We start from the raw sequence: 25317 nt of genomic DNA, 5'->3' as shown, positions 1-25317 counted from the left end.
GTAAGGATCTCAATCTGAACCCAAGACAAAAATCCAAAGTCTATACAAAATTTTATTTTTGTCTCATGTTATTGATATGTGGCTAATAGTTCTTTTGGGAGTGATTTTAATTCTAATAACAATTACGATTAAGGAATATGCAGAGGCCAGTGTGTATAATAATTGCAAAATAAGAAACTGTAAACACAATTTTCTCACTGCCCATTTTTGTTGAATCAGTGATTTATTTAGTTTAGCAGTGTCACATATTTGCCATTGCTTTCATTGCCTGTTTACATAAACAGGACATTTCAATTTTTTATTAATAACAATTAGTTAGACAGTGGCTTCAGATAATAAGTATATGCAGTGACCAGCCACCTCCCTCTCTTTCTTTATCTCACCATCTCACCTTCCCCCTGCCCCCCCCCCCCCCTCCCCCAACAAGAATCCAACTTGGTAGAGGGGCCTAGATGACAACTGTGCTTAAAAATTAGCCATGTGTACATTAAGTAATTTCCTTTGTGGATGAATTACAATATTGCAAGGTTCTTCTAGTAAATCTCACTGTGGGAAATGTCAAAACTGTTCCTTTGAAAACCAAACAGCCAAATTTATTTCCCAGCATTACCCCATTTAGAACTTGTGCTTTGTCACTTATGACTTGATGGGACATTAAATGCTAATCCTCTTTCCTTTTTACCAGTAGAATCTGGTGGTAGGAGCTTCATACAAATGGTGACTTTAGATATGTAGACTGAGAATAATTCCATGGTTTATTGGAAAATAACTGATAAACCAAAGCCGGTTTACCCAATGAAACATTTTATGCAAGTACTTGCCTGAAATAAACTGTATTGTTAAAATACGTATATTCACTGCTGCTCTCCACCAGTAACATGACAAACACCAAGAAGTTCTAGTATTGCAGTTGTAAATTTTCTAGTTCATCCTAAATTCATTCTAAGCAGTGTCTGACATTGGTCCCTAGTTCACATCATTGCAGTTGGAGGCCTTCTGCTGGCACAACAGCACTGAACACCTGACCACCATCCCCTTCCTTCCTGCCTCCAATGCAGAGACCAAGCAGGTGGTCAGCATATTTAAAACACAAATACCCAAGACCTTGTTGATGATACTGACTGAGAAAGTGCTCCACAGTTTACTTGGCACATACTGGTCCACCTCCATTAACGGATCCAGTCTGATTGGGATACGGCAGTCATTCAGCCCCAACAGACCTCTTGTGCCCCATGCAGTGTGCCCAGCTTAAGTACAGGTTCCCATATGCATAGAGAGTGTGTGTCTGGGCGTGCACATTCAGATAGAATGAACCTCATGGTTCAGCTTAGCCACAGGGGAAATCAGCTGATTGACATTGTGACTGGTCATGAGCTCATGACCAGCTACCAAAACCAGTTCCAGCTGTGGCTAGAGTCACAAACAGACCCCCATCTCTGACCCAGAAATGTGACACTTCGGCAGCCATCCACCAAGTCACTCAGTCACTAGTACAACCTGTGCTCGTTACCCCACTCTAAACACAACTGCCTGCATAATATCGAGCCAGGCCACTTGCATTGTCCAGTCCATATAAGGTTATGCAGCTCCATCTCCTGACAGGGAGCTCAGCCACACACCTCCAACTCTCCTGTACCAGAAAAGGTACGAACCTGGTCATTATCGACCCTACTTGCCAATTTCAGGTGGGAGGGATTTAGTATCCCTAGCTACAGCAGGCATTCATAGGGACTCAGTGATGTTGCACCTCACTGCATGATAGCTGTCATCAGATGTGGAATAGGCTTGTGATGTGGGCAGTCCCATTTACATGGAAGTAAGACTGACTGGACAGACTATAATCATTTGTTTCATGCTGTACAAAGTGCTCAGTTTTTCATCATATCATTACACACATGCTTTCATATAGGAAGTGAACTGAAAAAATGAAGGCATCTAGCTATGAATCAACAGTAGCATTAGTAAATTAAAAAATTAAGTATGCAATCTTTATTACAGATACTTCACTTAAATGTCAAATTACAACACACAATTTCAAAGTGTACGTGCAAACATGTGTTGGCAGTAAGAGTGCCTCATAGTACATTTTGGTTCTGTTATTCTGGCAAAGAAACAATTACTATATCATTGTTCCATTTTCATTTTAATCATTTTAACTCTTGCCCCAGTGCAATGGTTAATGACAACAAGCTATTTAAGGTTGCTAAAATTATAAGGAATATAATCAAGTTCTAAATCTCTTATTTTATTCAGAGTGCTGGAATTCTGATAGTATGCTGTTTGTGTGAGCTATGGTCTACCACAGAATAATAGATCACAAAAAATAAAATTAAGCCAAATTCATCTGGGTCAAAATGTAAGAATTAATAATCAGTCACAGGCCTGATCATTTAGTAGTCTTTAAACAACATTAAAATTGAACTGCCTACACTCATATTTGGAAAACATGCTTCTTTATTAAGCACGATATATAAAATGAATAAGAAAGAAAGAGAGAGAGAGAATTTAATATTTTTGGAAAATTATGGATTGCACAGAGCTGTATTGTCACCTAAACAACCAGTTTTGGGCAGAAATGGACCATCATCAGATATAATGTGACACCATAGTCAGATGTATGACAAACCATAACAATTAACCAGCATCATGTCATAATTTAAAATGTAATTCAACTATAAGCCATGCCTTGGCATGTGCTTCATCACCCATCTACTGTTTGTTTTATATGCTCCAGATTTATAGAGGAATTAACATGTCACTTTATGACATGATGTTCATTAATAGTTATAGTCTGTCATGCATCTGATTATGTTACATTTTACCTGATGATGGTACATTTGTGACCAAAACTGGTTGTTTAATAAAGTGCCAATACAGTTGTGCACAAGCAAAGATTTTCCAAATATTTATGGAAGCTGCAAATCACTGCCTCCTCAAAATAAAGTGTTTTAATGTTTGTCAGAAGTTAGAAATACATGTCAGACCAGAATTATACATGTTTGGGTGACTCTCTTATCCTTGTACTTTATGACCTGATCTACTGAAGCAGGCCTCACACAGCAACACAAATTGTCAGCCTAAAACTGCATCTCCATTCTTCATTCTACATTATCTTCCTCAAAAGTAATAAAAAACTGTATGGCTTAAAACAACAGGTTGTGTGACTTATTGATTACATTCTTCCTTGTAAACGAATTCTCACTGTTTTAGCCACTACTGCATAACAGTGATATTATTATTAAGTTTTCTTTCCTAAATTTGAATTATGGAAAAAACTGCAAATAGTTCCATACCAGGGGTTCCTTTGGACTTTTCCTGAGGCCAACCATACGAATTGTATCGGCTGTCATTTCACTTGCTGGAAATTCAAAAGTTTGAGGTTGAGATTCCACTTCAGGCTTTTCAAAACTTTTTTCAGCTACAGTATCATGAGATTCCAAAAGAGCCTGGAAGAAAACAAGAGCATATAGACTAATACAAGACAATGCCAGCAATAGTGAACAGTAGCCGATGTACAACAAGTTCTATCCAATTTCATGTGACCAAAGCCAGTCAAGCATAGTGGATTTTAGCTGTAAACAACAGGGCACAAATATACAAGATTATAAGATTACAAGTTCTGAACTCTTGCTCTCCTATATTACGATCCCAATACCATTTCACTCTACATATATTTGACTTCATTTTATCACTGTACTACTGAAACAACAAGGCAAGTACCAATCAAATGGTGACAGCTAGATATGTTTGAGTTGGAAATTTTGGAAATATGCAGAACAGGCGACTGGTAAGCCAGAGATATGGTAACTGATTTCCCACACAAATTGATGCCCGGTCTCATCACTATCTTCATTTCTTGCAAGTTCACGGAGTATGAACACAGAGCCCAAACGTACAAATGAATAGGTAATCTGCAGGTCCCAAACCCATGGTGGTAGATTTAAAAGTACTGGTGGTTCCAGTTCTACTGTTAATTTTTGTTTAAGATTCTTTTTGTAGCACTGTAGGATACTTGAGAACACTGCCTCAGCAGTCCAGAAGAAGGCTCAGTAAAAATGGTCTATGACTAAGAGAGAGCGGTTTGTGCCATGTTGAATGTAGTATACATTGTTCAATGGGGGAAAAAAATTGCAGCATAGAAGGTAGACTCAACAGTGAGTTGTCAGTGTTCACATATGTACACTGTATTAAACAAATGCTTCTGTTGATGAAGTATTGTTGACAGGTGAACTAGTGTCTTCTTTGCCATACATGAAAAGTTTAAAAATTTTTATTAAAATCGCGACCTGATCAAAGAATATTTTTCCAAAATATCTGAAGCTACTGTGACTATTGATATGACTGATTCCCAAAAACCATAATACCAGTTTCAGAATCTTGTTGGTAATGTTAAAAAAAAAGGAAGTTGGTCAAATGGAGGGCAGAATCCTTTCCACTTTTTGTCACATGGAGATTGACTGTAAAAGTTTAGTTGCTACCAGAGAAGATTTATGTCACTTTCCCAGCCTCTGGATGCAATATGCCCAAGCTGCTTTTACCAGTTCTAACAATTTCCTTGTCAGTTCGTGTTTTCTATGTATGTGGCCATTCCCACTGCACATTTCTGCATCTAACACTACTACATTCCTCACCAAATGCACCAGCTGTGAGAGGGCCCATGGCACACTCATGAGCAATTTACTTACTTGCACCTACCCAGTAATGTGTATCCCTTACTTCCCTCTGAAGACAATAGCAAAACATCATGAGATGCATCCCACAAACCACTGTAAGCACTGGGCATCATTCCGGTTCCATGACCAATCAGCGATCATTTACAACTAATATTTTTTTTCATGCACACAAACACACCTAATCAATTTGCAGAGATGGCTCTTGTTAAACGTACAGAACACCAGTGGGGTTCTAAAGTGAAGAAATGGAAACAAGTTATTTGACAGTAGGTTCCTGTATCATTCACCAACAAGAAACTATTTGAGACTTACCAGGAATTCAGTTTCAGCACATATAAGCATCGCTACATGCAAAAATACTGACACATTGTCTTTGACGTACTCTTACTATGGCATCAGTAAATACCAACAAATTTTGCAGATCATTAGTCCAGCCAAACTTCTCTGTGGTTTAAGCATTCAATGGTGTTGGATTTATGCCTATGCTGAACTCTGTACACCGCTATGCAGAGTAAGCAGAGGAACATGTGTTGAATGGTGCCTTCTGTAGCTCCAAGTGACATGAGGGGCACATTACAGTCAAGTAAGAGGTTGAACTATTCCACTCACTATAGTGATGAGAGTGCTCTGTCTTCAACAACACAGCTCTCTGAATTCAGTGGCTCATGGGTGGATAAATACAGTAAAATTCGTATAGGTACATAAGGAAAATCCCCAACAAGCTATGACAAAAACTAAAGAGCAATGATAATAAACACTAGCGCAACCTCTGTAAGCGTCGGAAAAGATGTATTTTTCTACGCCGGAAGGTGAATGACAAATGATAAAAGCCTCATTCATTTTCTCTTGTCAATTATTACATAGACTCTGTCTTTAGTTCTTGTAGGGAGAAGACATATTTTTTTGTGAGAAGTGTGTAGTGTACACTGTGTTGCCTGACTAATAATTTTGATGGAAGTATGAAGTGTGAGAGTTCTTTTTAGTGCAAAACCATGAAAGTTTTCTTTTCTTCTGCACATTATGCTGTCATGTCACTGTAGCTGCCTGCATCTGAAGAAGGTCTGACAAAAATCAGTATTGTATTCACGGTCAAAAATGAGAAGTACTTATGGTGGAAGAAAAAGCATGTAACTAAATTCTCAATGGCATAAAGAAAGCAAAATCGACATAAGTTCACACTACTACTGACTTACAATTTACAAGATTTGTAAATTAAGATTGAAAGACAATTAATTCACATCAAAATTTAAAAGAATAGAATTTGATGGTATTGTGGTTGATTTGATTAATAAGAATAGTAATTGTGATAATAGTAGTAATAATAATAATAATAATAATAATAATAATAATAATAATATGCACACATACCATGCAGTATCATTCATATTATAAGGTCATCATTAAGGCTGAACACACACAGATGCCGAGTCTATATTGGTAACATACACTCTACGTTGCAGAGCATATATCTCATTACAATATCAGTAAGTTTTAAATCTTGCCCATAATATGAGTACTTTGAATCCTTGCTTCTAATGCAAGTGATTCAAAACTTTGCAGATAGGAAACTGTTCCACAGTATGTGCTTACTTCCTGTCCACTATTCAGCCCTGCAATACGATAAATCACAGTGCTGCAGGCACTATCTTCCACCTTCTTTTTCCCTTATTTTCTGCCACTGTCTTATCCTTCTTTTAACATTTTCTTTAATTTTCACTTTCCACCTCATTTTACATTTATTGGTGTATATTTTCTCATTGCATTTTCCCCTCCATTACTTAACTCTTCATATTGAGACAGGCACAAACAATTGTCCCCATGGAACTTAACTGCTCATGTTGCTGAGGCATTGGAGTGTTAGGACATTATGTGCCTATTGTAACTGTACATTCCTCATGCCTGCACTGCCATAGAGCAGATGTGAGTCTCTCATACGAGACATGTCAGGCACATGATGCCATTACTACAGAGCCTTCAGAATCTACAAATCTGATAAGCCAAAGCCAGTTTAGACAATGAAATATCTTATGTGAGTACTTGCTAGTAATAACTTTATTGTTACAATACATGTATTCACTGCTGCTCTCCACCAATAATATGGCAAACATGAACAAATTCTAGACTTGTGGTTGTTAAATTCCCAGTTCATCCTAAATTAACTTTAATTATTAATCACATGAATCATCAGGGTGTAACTGTATATTTGCAGACAAGTGCAAGAAACCTGAGATACATGAAGAAGCTTCTGCAACTTCCAAGAAGTTGTGCAGCCAACCACTTTACAAATTTAAACAGCATGGTTAAGGATGGCAGACAATACACTGATATGTTCCAACTTGGAACATGTTTTGCAATCATATTTTACTGCCACAGAAGATAGCTTCCAGAATGAATTTTCATTCTGTGGTGGAGTGTGCATTGACCTGAATCTTCCTGGCAGATTAAAGCCATGTGCCAGAATGGGACTCAAACATGGGACCTTTGCCTTTTTTTTGTGAACAAGTGTTCTAGTTCTAATAACTGGGTTATCCAAGTGCAACTGATGACCTGCCCCTACAGATTTATTTCTGCCAGTTTGAAATGCAGGAAATGAGATACAGACAGAAGCATAGTTGTGAAGGTGGGTCATGAGTCAGACTTGTATATCTCAGTTGGCAGAACACACGCCATAAAAGGCAAAAGACCCAGATAAAGATCTGGTCCAGGACACAGTTTTAATCTTCCAAGAAGTTTTAAACCAGCACACATTCTTCTGCAAAGGGAAAATTAATTCTGGAAACATCTCCTAGGCTGTAGCTAAGCCATGTCAGCAGTTACCCATGAAAGGCAAAGCTCGCAGGTTTAGGTCTCAATCTGGCACACAATTTTAATCTGTCAGGAAGTTTCAAGAAGAAGAGTGTTCTATGAGTATTATGCAATATGACATCAACAAACACAGCAATACCAACAATTTGAGATAATTTTGTATGTATACATTCAAACTGCAGGAAGAACTCATTACACTTTCATGGTCAAGTTCGCTCTTCAATATATCACAGCTTCTCCCCATCTCCATACACAGCCTCCAGCCCCTTGCCTAACCAACACCAGTAAGCTAAATGAAGTGTCTGTCTACTGAAGAGATAATACTGCAGATATTACTTCCCACAATGACAGTATGCAAGATGTTGAGGAAACCCTCTGATGTCTTCATCGACGCGCTATCTGTTTGGGCAGTACTATTAGCTCAGAGGATTGTTTTTCTGTGCTATCACACATTTATTAAGTTGCCAATTAAATAGGACTGTTTCAAGACAAACAGGATGTTCAGCTGGATGCTGATAATGCATCTTTAGTCTGAGGATAAATACCAATAACCAAGCACGAAATCCACCTTTAACGTTTGTCTCTGTTTAGCCATCCTGATCTAGGTTTACTTAAATCTTTTCAGGTAAATGCTGGGATGATTCCTTCATCAAGGCCACAGCTGGCCATCTGCCCTATCCTCCTTAAGCATACTTTTATATTTTATAGGAATGTATATTTTTGAGATATTTATTTTCATTGTTTTTGCAACAAATTCTATATCGTTGTAAGATTATAACTGAATGAATAAATGAATGAAGTGAAATGAAATGTTGCCATCACATGGGATCAGACATCTTGCATATACAACATATGGTTGTAAACTGTCAAGCACTGGAGCCCAGAGACAGATGCAGTTATTTCAACAAGTTCAGGTAAAAAAAATACTAGGCTGGATGTTTCTTTTCCATGTAATACACTATTTTCCTGTCATTCATCTTGTGTTGAAGACAGGTATAATAAGTCACAAGGAAAACTAAATGAAAGCAAGGATCTAGTTATCGCTACATTTCAAAGAGGACCCAGATCAGCTGTCTTTTGCATACTTGCATCAACAGTCAAAATGAATTTCTTGAATGAGAACATTTTTCCTGCATACGCTGTACTTATTATCACTCTAGCATCTGACCAAGGGATCAAAATTTTCCAGTTGTTATAGTAATTTTGCATAAAAACAGCCTGTACAATAAAAGTTTCTCACACACAAATCCAAATTTCCAATCATCCTGAACAACTGGGATTCAGTTCTAAGGTTATTATCTTAGAAACAGCCAACTAGTTCAGCAAGGCTCAATGTCACTGATGAAGAATTGTTCTCGGTAATTACTATGGACAACACTGCTGAGGGTATTTCTATTCCACCACCAACATTCCATGACTTGATTAAGAAACAATATTGGCAAGTGTTGTACATTCTGCTGCAATTTTCTGAGTTCATTAGCCACAGATAATGCAGAAAGATAGATAGTTCAGGAGGAAATGGAGAACATGCATCATGCCAGAGGATCCCAGATTCCTTCCTGTAGTTCCAATGGGAAAAAAATCAATCACATGGCATGCTGTGTCTGTCTACAACAACCAACCAAATCACAAGAAAAGAGTGTCTACTTTTTGCCACAAAACAACTATAGCCTGTGCTGTTTGAAGAGAGCAGAGCATTACTTGCCCACAGATTCACAGACAGAGAATTGGCAAACAAGGCTGACAAGACTGAGCAAGAAGATACTGATTTCACAGCACTTAATGATCATCATGAATTCAAAGTTGTACCATTTTATCTATGTAGTGCTTTAGATACTTCAAAAACAACAATGAATAACTTGCATCAATACCTCGTAACACATGGCATCTTTTTTAGTGACATAACAAGGTCATTTTTTCAGTGACATCTCAAAACCATTACAGCCACTTGACAACCATGCTGAAATGGACTTCACTTGAATTCAAAACAGTTTCTGTTCCACATAACATTCTAAAAATAAGAAATTTTCTCCAACCGCTACATGAATTTCTGCAAGGACACACAAATTTTCTTGGGGCGATGAACAAGAAAGATCATTTTGCTACTCTCTAGATGCTGACATTGTGCCCAGTCATGGGACTGTATACTAAGATAACACTGCACACTGATGTTAGCGGTTCCACAATAGCTACAATTTGAATACCATTTTAAGAAGTTAATTATAAAGTTTTTGTTTATGCCAGCAGAGTACTCCTCAAGACTGGGAAGAATTATCCTATGAAAAAAATAAATAAATAAATGCCTTACAGTCCTTAGGACAATGAGTAATTTCCGACCATATTTGCTTTGTAGATTAATCACTGTTCTAACAGACCACTAGTCCTAAACGCTAGCTGACATACCTGAAGGATCTATCAAGAAGACTGACAGTACTAAACTGAGCCTTCAGGTGTGTGGCATAACAGTGGTATGCGAAGTGGACACAAACACAAGGACACCAAATGTCTTTCGAGAAATCCATTGAGGGCATGGACTAATGCAATGACACCTAGCCATCCGTGCATTGTGCATCATTACTCAACAATTCAGGATCCAATAAAGAAGACTACAGATGTCTTAGAATGGGAGGAAGGAATCAAAGGAGGATTCTGGTCACTGACCTGAGGGGTAGGTCCACAAAGTCTAAACATGGGTACTGTTACATAACAATGAGTGTTAGAAACCTCACCCGTCACTCTACCAATAAGGTTATACTGACTGTCAAAGCTCTGGAAATCTATAGTTTCTTGTGGATGACATAATTTTGAAAGATGGAGGGCAATATAAAATAATTTTAGATTGTGGAAAGAAAGTTTCAGACAAAGCTGATTCAGCAATAATTTCATACTGCATCACCCAAAGGTGCCTAACATTGGCAGATGAAATAAATAGATTGCTACAGATGATAGAGATTTCGGTACATACTGACTAACATGACAGTCAAAAACAGTACAGCAATCTAAGTTATTAAGGGTTTCATGCTGTTTTTCCTGCTACATGGTCAGAAGACCAAAATGAAACTGGATACGTTGTTTCTTTCTGCTTCGATTTAATGTTGGCCAATTTAACACGATAATCCATGAGTATCGGCAAAACTAGAAAAGCAAGACAGTGGTTAAGTCAAGTATATTCAGTAAAACAATATACATGCAAAACAAATATTATCAGTGTTCTGTTTATGCACATATGAAATTACATGCTACTTCATCATTATGTCACTGGTCGAAGGTGAATTTTGATATTGGTAGGTCCCCATGCCTACAACAAAATTGAGAAGTTTGTAACAACAAACACTGACCACTTCTACACAAAGCACCAACCAATGAGTTACAGACCTAGTAACTTAGTATGGATTTTTATGCCAATAAAGAAACTAGGGCCACAAGAAAAATTACTTAAGACACCTAGACAGATTAAAAATATGTGCTGGTAAGTGACTTGAAACTTGGGATCCTTGCCTTTCACAGGCAAGTGCTCTACCAACTGAGCTATCCAAGCATGACTCACAACCCATTTTCACAGCTTCACTTCCACTAGTTTCCAAACTTCCTGCCTGCATGCTGGAAAATGGTAAAAGTGCACTTACAGTGTCAGCGGGCTTTTGCATTGCTTGCTTGCAGTTGGTAACTATTAGCACAATAATATGTACAGTGTATGAAATTACATGACAGCATAATGGAATACACTGTGCAGAATGTTGCCAGAATATTCTGTAGAATTTAAACAGTACTCTTACATTCCTGGATTACCACAACCATGGAAATAGATACTTTCGAAAATACCCTACAAAGTTTTTGAAACAATCATTCGGCTATGCTAGAGATCAGCCTGCCACCACAACCTGTTTTCTTCCAGTCACATTTGTTGGCTTTGCCAACTCACAACCAAACTGTAACATTCCACCTAACCCATACCTCGGGCTATGCTACACATCAGTCTGTCACCACAACCAGTTTTCATACACGTACGTTCATTGGCTTCACCAACTCACAGCCACACTATAAAATTGGAATACTAAACAACCCTGCCATGTTCAGAGAAACATACAACACAAGAAATGCATATGAAAACTAGTACTCAACTTTACTATCCATAATAATGAGATCAATCACTGGCAAGCTCATGCTATCCATGTCAAAAACAAAAGTAATCAATTTGTACCTTTCGCAGAAAGAAGGCATTAGATTCAGCGGTTCTCTCTGGCTATTGTATACTATCACCATACTGGCTACAACCAACAGCAGCACACAGCCTTAGAGCCACTGACAACCTAAGTGTACTTTAGTCCTAGAAAATTACTTAAGTTATAGTAAAATTTCATTTGCTCTCTCAAAATATTGGCAAAAACTTAAACATCTGGGCTTCAAATTTTGTTATTAAAAACACTGAACACCAGAGAACAATCTGTCAGTTACCTTGCTGTTTTTAAGTGCAGCTTATTATCCAAACAAATTAATAGCATTAGAATACTTCCAGTGTAGTTGATTTAACAGTCATGCAGTAGCCAACAAACATCGCACAAAAACTGTAAAGTAACCAACCAAGGATCAAAATTTAAAGTTTGCCTAAGGACTGATCAGCTTGAAAATTATCTTGAGTTAATTTTACTGGTAGCTGTGCTCTTTAGCATACAAGATATTTACTGGAACAAGTTAGGTTACAGCACACACTTTCACCTACTCTTCACAGATTGGCTGTCATTTTAAGACTGTAGATACACAACTACTGCATTTCAGGTCTATTGCCACCTGGATCTGAAGGACCAAATTTTACTTAATTTGACATCTCCTATGCTGCTCTAACCTTATAAGACATTTTTTGTGGACCTTTATAACTGAGCACATTTTATTCCATGATAATAAAATTTAGAAATAAAGTTTATTGATCATAAGGACAACAGTGAACACACTGCATCTGGTTATCTGAGTATGTTAAGGAATTATGAATAAGAACACTGACTTTTTGGCTTGTTATAGTGACTTAATGGCTCTAGCACATTCCACGCTAACAAATCATGTACATGCTCTGTGGAACAGAAGAAACTTGAACTGATGTTTCTGCCACTTGCTCAGTAGGAAAAGAATATGTAAACAAAGCAACAGTGAAGAAATAAATTTGTAACAAAAAAAGATAATACAGCTGCCACAGTTGCAAAATGGACATTAAATAAAAAATTGATGTAAGCGAAGTATCACATGAACATGCCTTAAACAACAGAAGTATATGGATTAACAGTACAGTCAGCAATATAAGGAATCAAAACCAATAGCTATATTTTGCTTTACTCTCAATGCCTATCACATCTTACTGAAATATTACATACTGGGATGAAAGAGAGAGAGAGATTGTGAAGTGAAGCATAAAATTTTATTTTCCATGTGCTTTGTGCATTTTGTAATCTTTAAGCAGCTTCACAGGGCTCTTCCTGATCTTACAATGCCCCCGACTTTGATACTCTGTAGCCCCTAGCAATCTTTGGTCAGATGCATCATACAACATGGTCTTTAATAACAGTTAGCTATATTGAATGTATTATGCCTACTGATTGAAATCTGTTCCTCAGAAGACTGTCTGAAGACATTTAGGCCTGATAATTTTGTTTGAGGTGATATGTAGTTAGAAATAAACAGGAGAACATGGTTTTTACAATTGATAGGGAAGTGCATGATTGCATTGTTAAATTTTTAACAATATGTACAATATCAGATCTACTACTGAACGTACTAATAAACTAAATTTTTTCTCCTGAGGTATAATCACTCAAAACTATAGCTGCCAGGGGAACTAAACCCACTCTGTGACATCATTCCAGTGAACTATTGTAACTACTTGTTCTGATATAAAATGAGTCAGTACTCATGAGAATGAAACTGTTTCAATACACCACAGACAAAATAGCTTCAATAGAGTTGTCAACAGTGGACACACACTGAACAGAAGAACAGATTCTAAATGTCCGGAAAAAAAACAAACCAACAAACCACAAAATTTCATGACTCATTGTACACGTTGTTGTTGTGGTCCTCAGTCCAAAGACTGGTTTGATGCAGCTCTCCATGCTACTCTAACCTGTGCAAGCTTATTCACCTCCCAGTGCCTACAGCAACCTACATACTTCTGAATCTACTTAGTGTATTCATCTCTTGGTCTCCCTATACGATTTTTACACTCCATGCCGCCCATCCATACTAAACTGGTAATCCATTGATGCCTAAGAATATGTTTATTTATTTATTGGTCCAAGAATCAGTTTTGTACATTGTTTGTACATGTGATATAGGACACAGGTAAACCTAGTTAGTTTACAATACAGTAGTCATTTTGACTACATTGTTGACATAATAAAAATGCATAATAATGTAGGCTGGTGTACTACATTGCTTCTACATGTGATAATAGCATTTATTAAGTGAGATTACATGATAAGCACAATGTAAGCTATATTATGAATTGACAATTAGTGAAATTTGGCAAATGAGGTTTACTTATTATGATGATCCATAAATCAGACAAAGAACAGAAGCAGTGGTCAAGGAAGAACTGTTTTGACTTTACTTTAAATGCATTTAATGTTGGTATGCATTTTAGGTAAGATGGCACATAGTTATATAACATAGCTCCAGAATGATACACTCCTCTTTTGCATAAATTTGTATTTACTGTATTCCTGTGTAGGTTCATCTTCATTCTAGTTTCATATGTGTTTATATCATAATTATGTTTGAAGAGATTTTCCTTTTTTAAGATGCTCCCTATTGTGAAAATTAGTATTCCGTATACATACAAACAAGGCAGTGGCAATATTTTCAGAGGTTTAAAAGGGGATCTACAGGAATCCTTACATTTAGCTTTTTTTATCACCCTGGTAATCTTTTTCTGTATTTTGAAAGGTTTTGTAGTATTTGTGGAATTCCCCCAATGTATACAGCAATGATACATTGTCAGCACTGATGAGCAGCTTGTATTTTGAGTGAGGATTCTAACAGTATATGCTAGTGAATTCAGTCTCTTATTTAAATTATTTACGTGTACCTCCCACTTCAGATCTGCCTGAACCTGAACACCTAGAAATTTTTTATGACTGACCTAAAAACTGATCCCTTCTTCTAGTCAAGTTATGCCACAAATTCGTCCTCTCCCCAATTCTACTCAGTACCTCCTCATTAGTTACATGATCTACCCATCTAATCTTCAGCATTCTTTTGTAGCACCACATTTTGAAAGCTTCTATTCGCTTCTTGTCTAAACTATTTATTGTCCATTTTATTGCATTGTTTCTCTTCCTAGAAAATAAGTCTTGGGGGGGATTCAGAATTCAAATATTGCCACACAAGCACACAAAGCCATAGCTACGACGCTGATGTTATAACAGAAGGTTTTCTTTGGCTCAACTGACCAATTTATCAATTTTATTTTTGTTCCTAAATTAATCAGTATTAATAACAGCTAATAACTCATTTATGCTGATAAAGCACAGTTCAAAAAGCTCTGCCAACATCAAGAGGCTGAAAGAATTACATCCGCTTTTCTCCATATCTGATGTGGGGGAGGGAGAGAGGGGAAGTTAATTTTTGAGACGTTAAGTAGTCCTATATGTGTTTGTGTAGAACACAGTAACAAACTATTGAAGATGTTCATAAGGCCAAGGATGGAGAGAAAGAAACAAGTACTTTAGTGAAGTAGCCTGACACTATAATCTGTCTTGAGGGAAAAGCTTACATTTCTGATAAACCAAAACAATCACAGTTTTCCATGCAATTATTAAACAGAGAAGTGTTACTAAAGTATCCAATGAACATTGCAATTTCTCAACTCAGTTGAATCACAGTTTATCTCTACTTAACGTTGTTCCTGATCTGATACATAAAAACGTACCTTAGACCACAGAACTGAAATAGCATTTGCTTAAAAACAACATACATTTTACTATGAATACATGCAAACTGTAAATAAGAATCTCACACGTACTGGTCTGAAGTTTATTAACATATCCCTAGCTGGTATTTGGATGTAATCTGTGTTGTTATTCATTTATAACAACTAGTAATACTGTGGGTCAACACATTTCAATCAAGCACAGTTTACTAGGCTTCTTACTGTGCCAAAGAGCATGTACACTTAATTGCCTTGGAGAAAAGAAGCTAGGAGAAACTTGGTTCTCCGCATTGCCTGGAACAGATACGGTAAGTTGCTGTATTTACCTTAAAGTGTGCGCTTTTCAGTATGTTGGACAGTTCTTGTGCATCTCTGCTTCTTGAAGATTCGCAGTTCTTTGCTACGTCGGTGGCAAGCTTTAAACCACTTGTAGACACTGGCTGAGCAGGAGTTTCAGGATCCTCGAGTCTATCCTGAACCTGAAACAAATCAACGCAAATATCAGTAAACAGAACGCTGTTTTGAACTAAAGTACTTTTGGTCTCGCGCACTATATTTTTTCCTTATTTTAAATATGTGCTAAACACTGATCACACTGGTTAAAACTAGTTACATTCGCACGGCTAGTCGACCTAACGCTGGTACGCGTACGTTTAAGCTTCCAATGGTAAGCACAAAAAAATGGTCAAGGAGAGAAATAAAATCTTTCGTATTCAAACAACTTGACGTAAAGTTCCCGCCGCAAACTTACTTCCCAAGAAAGGGCCGCACCCACGTCCGTAAACCACTTACAAGAAAATATAATAGCTTTCATTGCATATTCAGCCAGAGCTTCTTATATACGTTAACATTACCTGCTATTTCACAATACACTCCAGCCACGAATACTACAAGGTAGACATAATCCACGCTTTACGTATTGAACAGTTTGTCAACCTCCTCCTTTGACTCATCACTCACAAACTCCGCGAGGCACCTGGCTACACGCTGCTATGTAACAAGCATGGATCCACGCCGCAGGTGCAGGATCTAGCGTACCAGGAACGCTGCGCGAGTGCTTCCTTCTCTCCTTCTCCCCCCCCCCCCCCCCCGCCCAAACTACTTCATCAAAATACAATTAATCAATTACTAGCGCATGCACTAGCGTCGTCACAAAGAAATAATGCATACAATCAAATATTTACAGTTGTAATTACTAACAATTGTACTACCACACCCATGGCTGTCACAGCAGCCAGAAGAGTGGAGCGCACCAAACTATGTAAATATCGGGCTGGCGCTCACGTCCCACCCCTGACACACCCAACACCATTTAGAAAGCTTTTTCATAACTGAACAAGATGTTTATTCTAGACTCAGACAGATGAGTTACACAGATTCCGTCCCGGTGAGGGGTGTGGGCAGGGGTGAAGGAGTCTGGGAGAGCATTCGGCCGCCAACTGTCAATAACATTGGCTCAACCCATATAAAAATATGAACCCCGTATATTGTTGGGAAAAGGCAAGGAACGAGACTCACACAATGATCTGCTTGGCTGGGAGTGACGACTGCTTTCTTCTTGTAATCACAAAGGATTCTAAATTAAAAATTTCCATCAACTTCTTTTAATTATTTAAAAGTAACCTTATATTCCATAAACTCCTACTCTTTGCTTTTTGGTACCACACTACAAAAATGAGTGCAGTAATGCAATAGCCTGTAGACGTTTGGTTATGTACGAGACTCAGATGTCCGGAAGAAGAGAAGATAGGACTCAACAGCCTATTAGTTAGTTGGTTACTTGTTCATGACAAAAGTTATGATGTGGACCTCGTTAGCATAGCAAACATAAAATAATTACTTACAACTAAATAAAAAATAACATTCGTATGGCCGCATTCTGGCCTTTCACGGCTTTTAATTAATTTATTTATTTATTATTTTTTGTGATGGGCACACGCTTAGATAGAACAAGGGTAGAAGCGTCAGTTTAGATACTGCAGAAGCATATGGACTTTTCTGGACGTTGAAAATCCATGGTATTCTACGTAGTACAATGAAACCACATTTATCCAAACTATGGTGTAGGAACAATCACCTGAAGCATAATTTAATTTTCCTGTCTCGTACCCTAGGGGGACAAAAACTACTGTAAGCTGGTGTTCACCAACCAAATTATTACAAATCATAATGCCTACTCTCTGCCTGAATGAGTCGAAAGTATGATTACATGGCGTCACTTCACAATCTTCTATTGTTTTCTCTGTGGGAAACCAAATGTCCGCTAGAAAACATCATGAAGAACAAACATTATGCACAATTATGGTCCAATTATTTTCCTGATATCAGGTCACCCATCCCCAAAAGTATTAAAATGTTTTTCTAGGAAAGCGTAGGGTTTTGTAGAGAGCGACTTCTCATGCTTCGTTCGCCCAGAAATACGTTCGAATAACTAGCCAGATTCTTTCGCACAACGGCAGGCAAATCTCGAACGGTATATACAATTTTAATTTTTGCCTCTTACCACATCTTTCATTCTGGTGTCAATATTCAGTTTCAGTACTTCTCCTATTATCTTTCTAAGCCAAACTTCCATCTCCCAGCAAAATGAAATCCTCCGAAATATGTGTAACTGTTTTCGAAGCCTTAATTTTTATGTATGGATTGTTAGCCGAAATACATGACACATTATCTGCTGCCTGAAAATGATTGTTATTAGTTTTTACCATGGTCATGTTACACTAAAGCTCAGTTTAACGTTAAATAATTTCATTTATTTATTTATTCATCCAGGGATCATCTTAGGATGCTATGGGCTTGCCGCGCGGGATTAGCCGAGCGGTCTAGCCGTTGCAGTCATGGACTGCGCGGCTGGTCTCGGTGGAGGTTCGAGTCCTCCCTCGGGCATGGGTGTGTGTGTTTGCCCTTAGGATAATTTAGGTTAAGCAGTGTGTAAGCTTAGGGACTAATGACCTTAGCAGTTAAGTCCCATAAGATTTCACACACATTTGAACATTTTTTTGCTATGGGCTTTGTTATCATAATACCACGAAAATAAATAGCTCCAATATACACACAGACTATACAATATCTTCGTGGATATTTCATTGAGAGCCAGCCGGAGTGGCCGTGCGGTTCTGGGCGCTACAGTCTGGAACCGAGCGACCGCTACGGTCGCAGGTTCGAATCCTGCCTCGGGCATGGATGTGTCTGATGTCCTTAGGTTAGTTAGGTTTAATTAGTTCTTCAGTCGGGAACCGCGCGACTCCTACGGTCGCAGGTTCGAATCCTGCCTCGGGCATGGATGTGTGTGATGTTCTTAGGTTAGTTAAGTTTAAGTAGTTCTAAGTTCTAGGGGACTGATGACCTCAGATGTTAAGTCCCATAGTGCTCAGAGCCATTTGAACCATTTGTCTTTCTGACTTGTAAGTAGTTCCAGCAACGGACAGGAAGTTGCTTCCACATTCACTTCGTAACAAACAGACAAACTAATTGACAGCACAACACAACAGTAACTCTGCTATGACTTTCATGCTATGACTTTCACTTTACTGTAGGGGCTACACATTATTATTATTATTTTCAACAACAAATTTCACTTTACCGATTTCAATACATTAATCTATTATCTTCAGAAATTTAATACAGGCTAAAGCCATAGGTAAGCAGATATCAAATACAGATAGGACGATAAAGACGTCCTACAAAGAATTAGTACCAAAATGTGTACATTTTGCGATGTGTCACAGTTTATTATATTTTAACGAAAATATGCGATTGTTCTGTTGCTCAACTGTTGTGTATTACTTTTAACAATTTTTAGATAGTTTTCTGATGTTCAACTACTGTATATATCTTTTTAACAAACTTTTGATATCTTTACTTATTTTCCGTTCGATTGTTTACCTACGCTTTAGGCCTGAATCAAACTTCAGAAGATGACAGATTAATCTGTTGAAATTAGTAAAGTGAAATTAAAATTTTAATGCAGCTGACGGCTGGTTTATATTTTGATGAAGAGAATTCACACCGCGACTGCTGAACATCAGCTACGTAAACTTATTAACATTAGTCGCAGTGGTCAGACACAAAACACTGGCAGCCTGAATTGTCTCAATTTCTGTATGTCCAGAGGTAAGAAGTCCAGCATCCACTGATTTAGAAATAAGTGCACACATCTTATTTTGGTTGATTTGAAATGAGGGTCCAGGGCACGCGTGAAACAAATGTCGCTAAGGAATGGAGTGGTGCAGAGAAAGCGTGACTAGTAAACGAGTGCCTACCCTCTATGTGGATGGTTAACATTCTTTCCTGAGAAGGATCTGTGGGTAGCACTCGAGATGCGCTGAGAATCGCTTCATCATTCTATACAAAAAAAGGGGATGTTATGTTAGAAATAAGCATTACCGCCTGTCTCAGTGACCCATTTGTTGGTGGTTCAGCGAAACACCTACAAAAACTAAAAATGATTTATCTTTTGACATTTTAAAAATAAAAGTGTTCATAGAAAACTGTTTTTCATTCTAAAGTTCAGATAGGTGCTAATGTTGATGACAATGGGAGGTGGTCGTGGGGGGGGGGGGGGGGGGGGAGGAGGAGTACTAGTTAATATATCTTTAGATTAAGGGTAATAGGAAGATTGGGAACCACTGCCATAAAAGCTCGGATGTTCCAAACTCGCCGCTAGAGGGACACGGTTGCACACGTGACGACAGAGCGAGTACTGCACTCACAAGTGAACCTCCCCATCGCACCCCCCTCTGATTTAGTTATAAGTTGGCACAGTGGATAGGCCTTGAAAAACTGAAACACAGATCAATCAAGATAACAGGAAGAAGTTGTGTGGAACTAAAATAAGCAAATTATACAACCTGAGTAGTCCATGCGCAAGATAGGCAACATCAAGGATAACGTCAGCTCAGAAGCGCCGTGGTGCCGTGAATCAAACGAAGATTCCGTGGTCTAGGGAGAGCCGGCACGGTAGCTCAGCGTGTTCGGTCAGAGGGTTAGCTGCCCTCTGTAATAAAAATACTGAGTTAATGGATCAATAATGAACTTCAACTGGCGTCTGGGGACGTCCGCCACGAACAATTGGCAACGAACACTAACGAACAAAATGAGATTAAAAGAAATAAAAAAAAAGGTAGCGTCTTTGATTCATAATCAAAACGTCTTCGGTCCCGCGTTCGATCCCCGCCACTGCCTATATTTTACAACAACAAAAAAGTGAAATGTTTACTTTCTTTATGTTCAGACAATTATTATCTGTCCGTCCGTCCGTCCGATGCGAGGTAACTGCGCTGCAGTATGGGGACGCTACACATAAACAAACATCGAAACACACGTCAGTTGACTACAGCGCACGGAAGAGAGAGTATTTCTGCAAACGAGGCTCCCTGGCTGGCAGTTGACTGTTCGCTACTTTGGACGAGAGTGCATTAAATACGTGAGATGTTTTCCGTGGGCAATATGAGTCCAGTAAATATAGCTCGCAACTTTAAAAACGAGGTCAATGAATATTTTCCGAACTGTAAGTTTGCGGTGCGATCGCAAAACACAGACACTAAACTCGTTACAGAGAACAGAGACGTCAATGAACGAACGGACAGATCATAACTTTGTGAAAATAAAGAAAGTAAACTTTTCACTCGAGGGAAGACTTGAACCAAGGACCTCTCGTTCCGCAGCTGCTCACGCTAACCACAACACCACGGCGTTACGGAGCTAACACTCTCCTTGATATTGCCTGTCTTGCGCATGGACTAGTCAGTTTGTATATTTTGCTTTTTTTTTCATAGTTCGACACAACTTCTTTTTTCATAGTTCGACACAACTTCTTCCTGTTTTCTCGATTGATCTGTGTTCAGTTTTTCAAGGCCTATCCACTGTGCCAACTTATAACTAAATCTGAGGGGGGTGCGATGGGGAGGTTCCCCTGTCAGTAGTGAAGCCACGACACGTTAATACCCAGATTTTATTCGTCTAGTATCTGAAAATGAGAGCACTCACTGACTTGCAGTACAAAAGTTCAAACCCTTAACAAACTTTTTCTCGCTGACAACCTCCGCAAAATGATGGAGAGAAAAAAAGTTTATCGCTTACTACATTTTTCGCCGTTCATACAGTAAAACTACCGCATCAGGCACGACATTTTAATTTACACTGGTGTCAAAAATTAAAGTAACAAAGAGAAATTTTGTAAGGTTGCTTTTATTTTGCCCCAAAACAGTAGAAACAAGTGATAATGAAGTAGAAACAATGCGAAGAATTCAGAACGTAAACAACTGCAGCATGCATAATGGTAGACAAAAACACATTCCGACAATTGGTTAATGCGCTCAGTATGGGGTGTGACGCCCTCTGGCAACAATACAGGCCTGACAACGATGGGGCCATGCTGTCATCAGTCCCATGTTGAGGCAATAACGACCATTCTTCCTGCAGAGCTGCTCGCAGTCTTGGAGAATGGTTGGTGGCTGCTGACGTGATGCAAGCCGTCTCCTAGTGCATCCAAGACAAGCTCTATGGGATTCAAATTGGAGGGCGAGCAGCCCACGCCATGCGTGCAATACCTTCCGTTTCCTAGAAAACATCAACCACCCATGCTCTATCAGGTTGAGCATTATCGTCCATCAGTATGAAGTCTGGGCCCACAGCACCTCGCAACAACCGCAGGTGAGGTCCCAGGATTTCGTCACGGTACTTGACAACAGTTAAACCCTGCCGAGTCACTCATGCACTTTCATGAATAGGGGCTCGGTAGTAAACATACTCTCTGCCCACACCATTAAGGATCCTCCTCGATATCGGTCTCTTTCCAGAATGTTTGGGTCCCGAAATCGTGTTTCACATTCTCTCCAGATGTAAATCCATCGGAAATCACTCTCCAGAACAAATCGGGACTCATCTGTGAAAACAACATTAGCCCATTGTTCGACTGTCCTGGTGGCATGTTGACGGTTCCACTCTAGATGTTCCATTCTGTGAAGATGCGTCAGAGCAGGTCTCCGACAATAAAGACCACTCTGCCGAAGTCTTCTGCACACCGTTTGCCACGCTACAACACGTCCAGTGGATGCTGCGAGGTCAGATGCCAGTTGCCGTGCAGTACTAAGGCGGTACCGCCGTGCCCTTACAGCTAAATTACGGTTCTCTCTCTCTCTGACGTTACACGTTGTCAACTCCGGCCTGGTCTTCAGGATACAGCTGCGACCTCTATAAACTGTCCTCAGATCCGAGAAACAACAGAACGATTCACATTCAGCCATCGGGCCACGTCACTTTGCGACTGTCCTGCCTACATTCTTCCTACGGCCCTCTACCGCAGAGAGCCTGGTAGACGTCTTTTCTGCGCCATACTACACAGTCCGTGATTGTGTACACAGCGACTGTGGATGTGAGACTACCCGGCAAACACTTCCTGGTTTCATAAGTGCCCTGGCGTGATCATTGGAATGGTTGTCCGTTGACCGGAATGCCATTTTCCGTACAGAACAAGATCGCACAGGTAGTTTTCCAGTTGACAGTTTGTATGATTATATCTTGAATTAGACACAGGAGGGGGAAATAACGGTTTGTTGCTTTAAATTTGGACACCAGTGTATTACCTCCTTGCTACTAACTGTATTCGCGACACGTTACTCAGACAGTATTCACAGATACCACTGAACGTACCTGAAAAATTATATCATTGCATGATGCATAATTAAGGAGATACGACGTCATAAGCCTCGAGCTGTGTGAAAACGAAACTGCATGGCGAAATTTTCTAGAGATACAAATTAAATATGTGTACACACTTGTCTGAACTATATTAAATATACGCGACATGTGCATATGTGGGCAAATCCACGCGTAAAAAAAGCTATTGCTAACACGCGGATCAAGTTTCATCAAACTTATTTCTTACTATCTGGAAAGAGATACTGTGGGGTTGCAAACCAGCAACCTCCTACTGTGGTGGGAATGATAATTGGAGAGAGAAGATGGGGGGGGGGGGGGGGCAAGAGATGGACAGATAGAGAGGGGGGGATGGAGGACGTGAACACGGATATGAGTGAGGAGAAAATGGACAGAGGGATGGGGGAAGAGGAAATGGAGAGAGGAAGGGGAGATGGATGGATGGAGAGAAAGAAGCAAATAGATGAAAAGGAGAGGAACAGGAGGAAATAGTTGTTGGTGGGTGGAACAGGTGGACAGAGAGAGGGGGGGAGAAGGAGATGGACAGAGAGAGAGGGAAAATGAGGAGATGGGACCAATAGAACACAAATAAATATATATCTGGGCAAAGCAGGTATAAAATAAAAAACAATTTCTGGTTAATATACATAATGTGCGAAATTAAATACGTCTAGTATCATAGCTATAAGGTCATACGTATCTGGTGTACTGTGAGATTTGAGCAAGCATTGTCCAAAATCTTCTGCCTAAATTTTGTTGTTGTTGTCTACTACAAACATCAATATGCCGAAAATTGGTCGAAATACCTGCAAAATGTTTATAAAGTATTCTACATGAAACTGTGATAAACTGCAAAGATGTAAAAACATATTCAAAGGAAGTAGTGCTTGAAATAAACACGTGCTAATTTTCAAGTAATATGGAGCCGAAAAAGTACTCAGTGCTCTTAAAAAGGTTTAGGGCAAACGAATTATCATGTCAGAAGTACAAAACACATTTCCTTTACAGACATTTTTCAAGATGTTCAGCGCACGACAGCGTCCCATCTGTGAGAACACACTAGCGCCGACCGGAGTGGCCGAGCGGTTCTAGGCGCTACAGTCTGGAACCGCGCGACCGCTACGGTCGCAGGTTCGAATCCTGCCTCGGGCATGGATGTGTGTGATGTCCTTAGGTTAGTTAGGTTTAAGTAGTTCTAAGTTCTAGGGGACTGATGACCTCAGAAGTTAAGTCCCATAGTGCTCAGAGCCATTTGAACCGTTTTGAACACACTAGCATACGCATCTGCTGGTTCTGTCGGATGAGGAACGGTGGGTCGGGGTGGGACAGGTCTTCTGTTTGCCAGCTAATAATATCTTCCGTGTCCAGTTGTCCCTTCTTTCAGCACAGATCTGAGTGGCGTGAATATTCGTAATGCTGCACGCGCCGGTGTGTGACAAACATCATAGCTACGCAGACGCAAGCGTAAGAATATGGCAATAGCTGTAAATCAGTCAGCTGATAAACTTGTTTTTAAAAAGGCGGTTGTTGTTATTGTCATCAGCCTGACGACTGGTGTGACTGCACCTTACAAGATGTGTCTTATCTTATTTGCAATAAGGCTCTTCCGTACTGACACCCCCCCCCCCCCCCCCCCCCCCCCCGCGATTCCATTCAGTTACTCGATTTCCCCACTTAATCTTCGGCATTATTCCGTAGCACCACATTTGAAAATCTGTTATCTTCCTATCTTTACTGTTTAACTCTCATATAAGACTACATAGTTTCAGAAAAGAATTTCTAACATCTAAATTTGTACCCGACGTAAGTTCAGCAAAGCTATTCTTGCTACTGTGACTCTATGTTTCACAGCCCCCTTGCTTTTACCGTCTTCAGTTAGTTTCCTGTCCAAATAAGAGGACACATCTACCACTGTCAGAGTCCCTTTTCCTAATCCAATTTCCTCATCATCATCTGATTTAATTCAGCTGCACTTCATTGCCATTGTCTTACTTTCATCCATAATCATCTTGTGACCTCTTTTCAAGACATTATCCGTTCCGTTCAACTGATCGTACAAGCCCTTCGTCGTCCGTAACAGAATCGAAAAAAAAGAAAAAAGGGTTCAAATGGCTCTGAGCACTTTGGGACTTAAATTCTGAGGTCATCAGTCCCCTAGAACTTAGAACTACTTAAACCTAACTAACCTAAGGACATAACACACATCCATGCCCGAGGCAGGATTCGAACCTGCGACCGTAGCGATCGCGCGGCTCCAGACTGTAG

General features: G+C 39.3%; 1 protein-coding gene across 5 annotated transcripts in view; it reads right to left on the bottom strand.

Annotated features, from left to right (window-relative positions):
* The window catches only part of LOC124777902 (protein PALS2), a 354157-nt gene that overhangs the window by 58064 nt on the left and 270776 nt on the right, over nucleotides 1-25317 (bottom strand). For all 5 annotated transcript variants that reach the window (XM_047253444.1, XM_047253446.1, XM_047253445.1 and 2 more), the window contains 2 exons: nucleotides 15720-15872; nucleotides 3294-3446 (listed from right to left, as the gene is read on the bottom strand). In XM_047253444.1, the coding sequence (XP_047109400.1) occupies nucleotides 3294-3446; nucleotides 15720-15872 (306 nt within the window). The remainder of the gene's footprint in view (nucleotides 1-3293; nucleotides 3447-15719; nucleotides 15873-25317) is intronic.

Source organism: Schistocerca piceifrons, chromosome 2 (assembly GCF_021461385.2).
Source record: "Schistocerca piceifrons isolate TAMUIC-IGC-003096 chromosome 2, iqSchPice1.1, whole genome shotgun sequence".
NCBI classification, from domain to species: Eukaryota; Metazoa; Arthropoda; class Insecta; order Orthoptera; family Acrididae; genus Schistocerca; species Schistocerca piceifrons.
The sequence above is the reverse complement of the archived record's forward strand: the minus strand, read 5'-3'. Positions and strand labels throughout refer to the sequence as shown.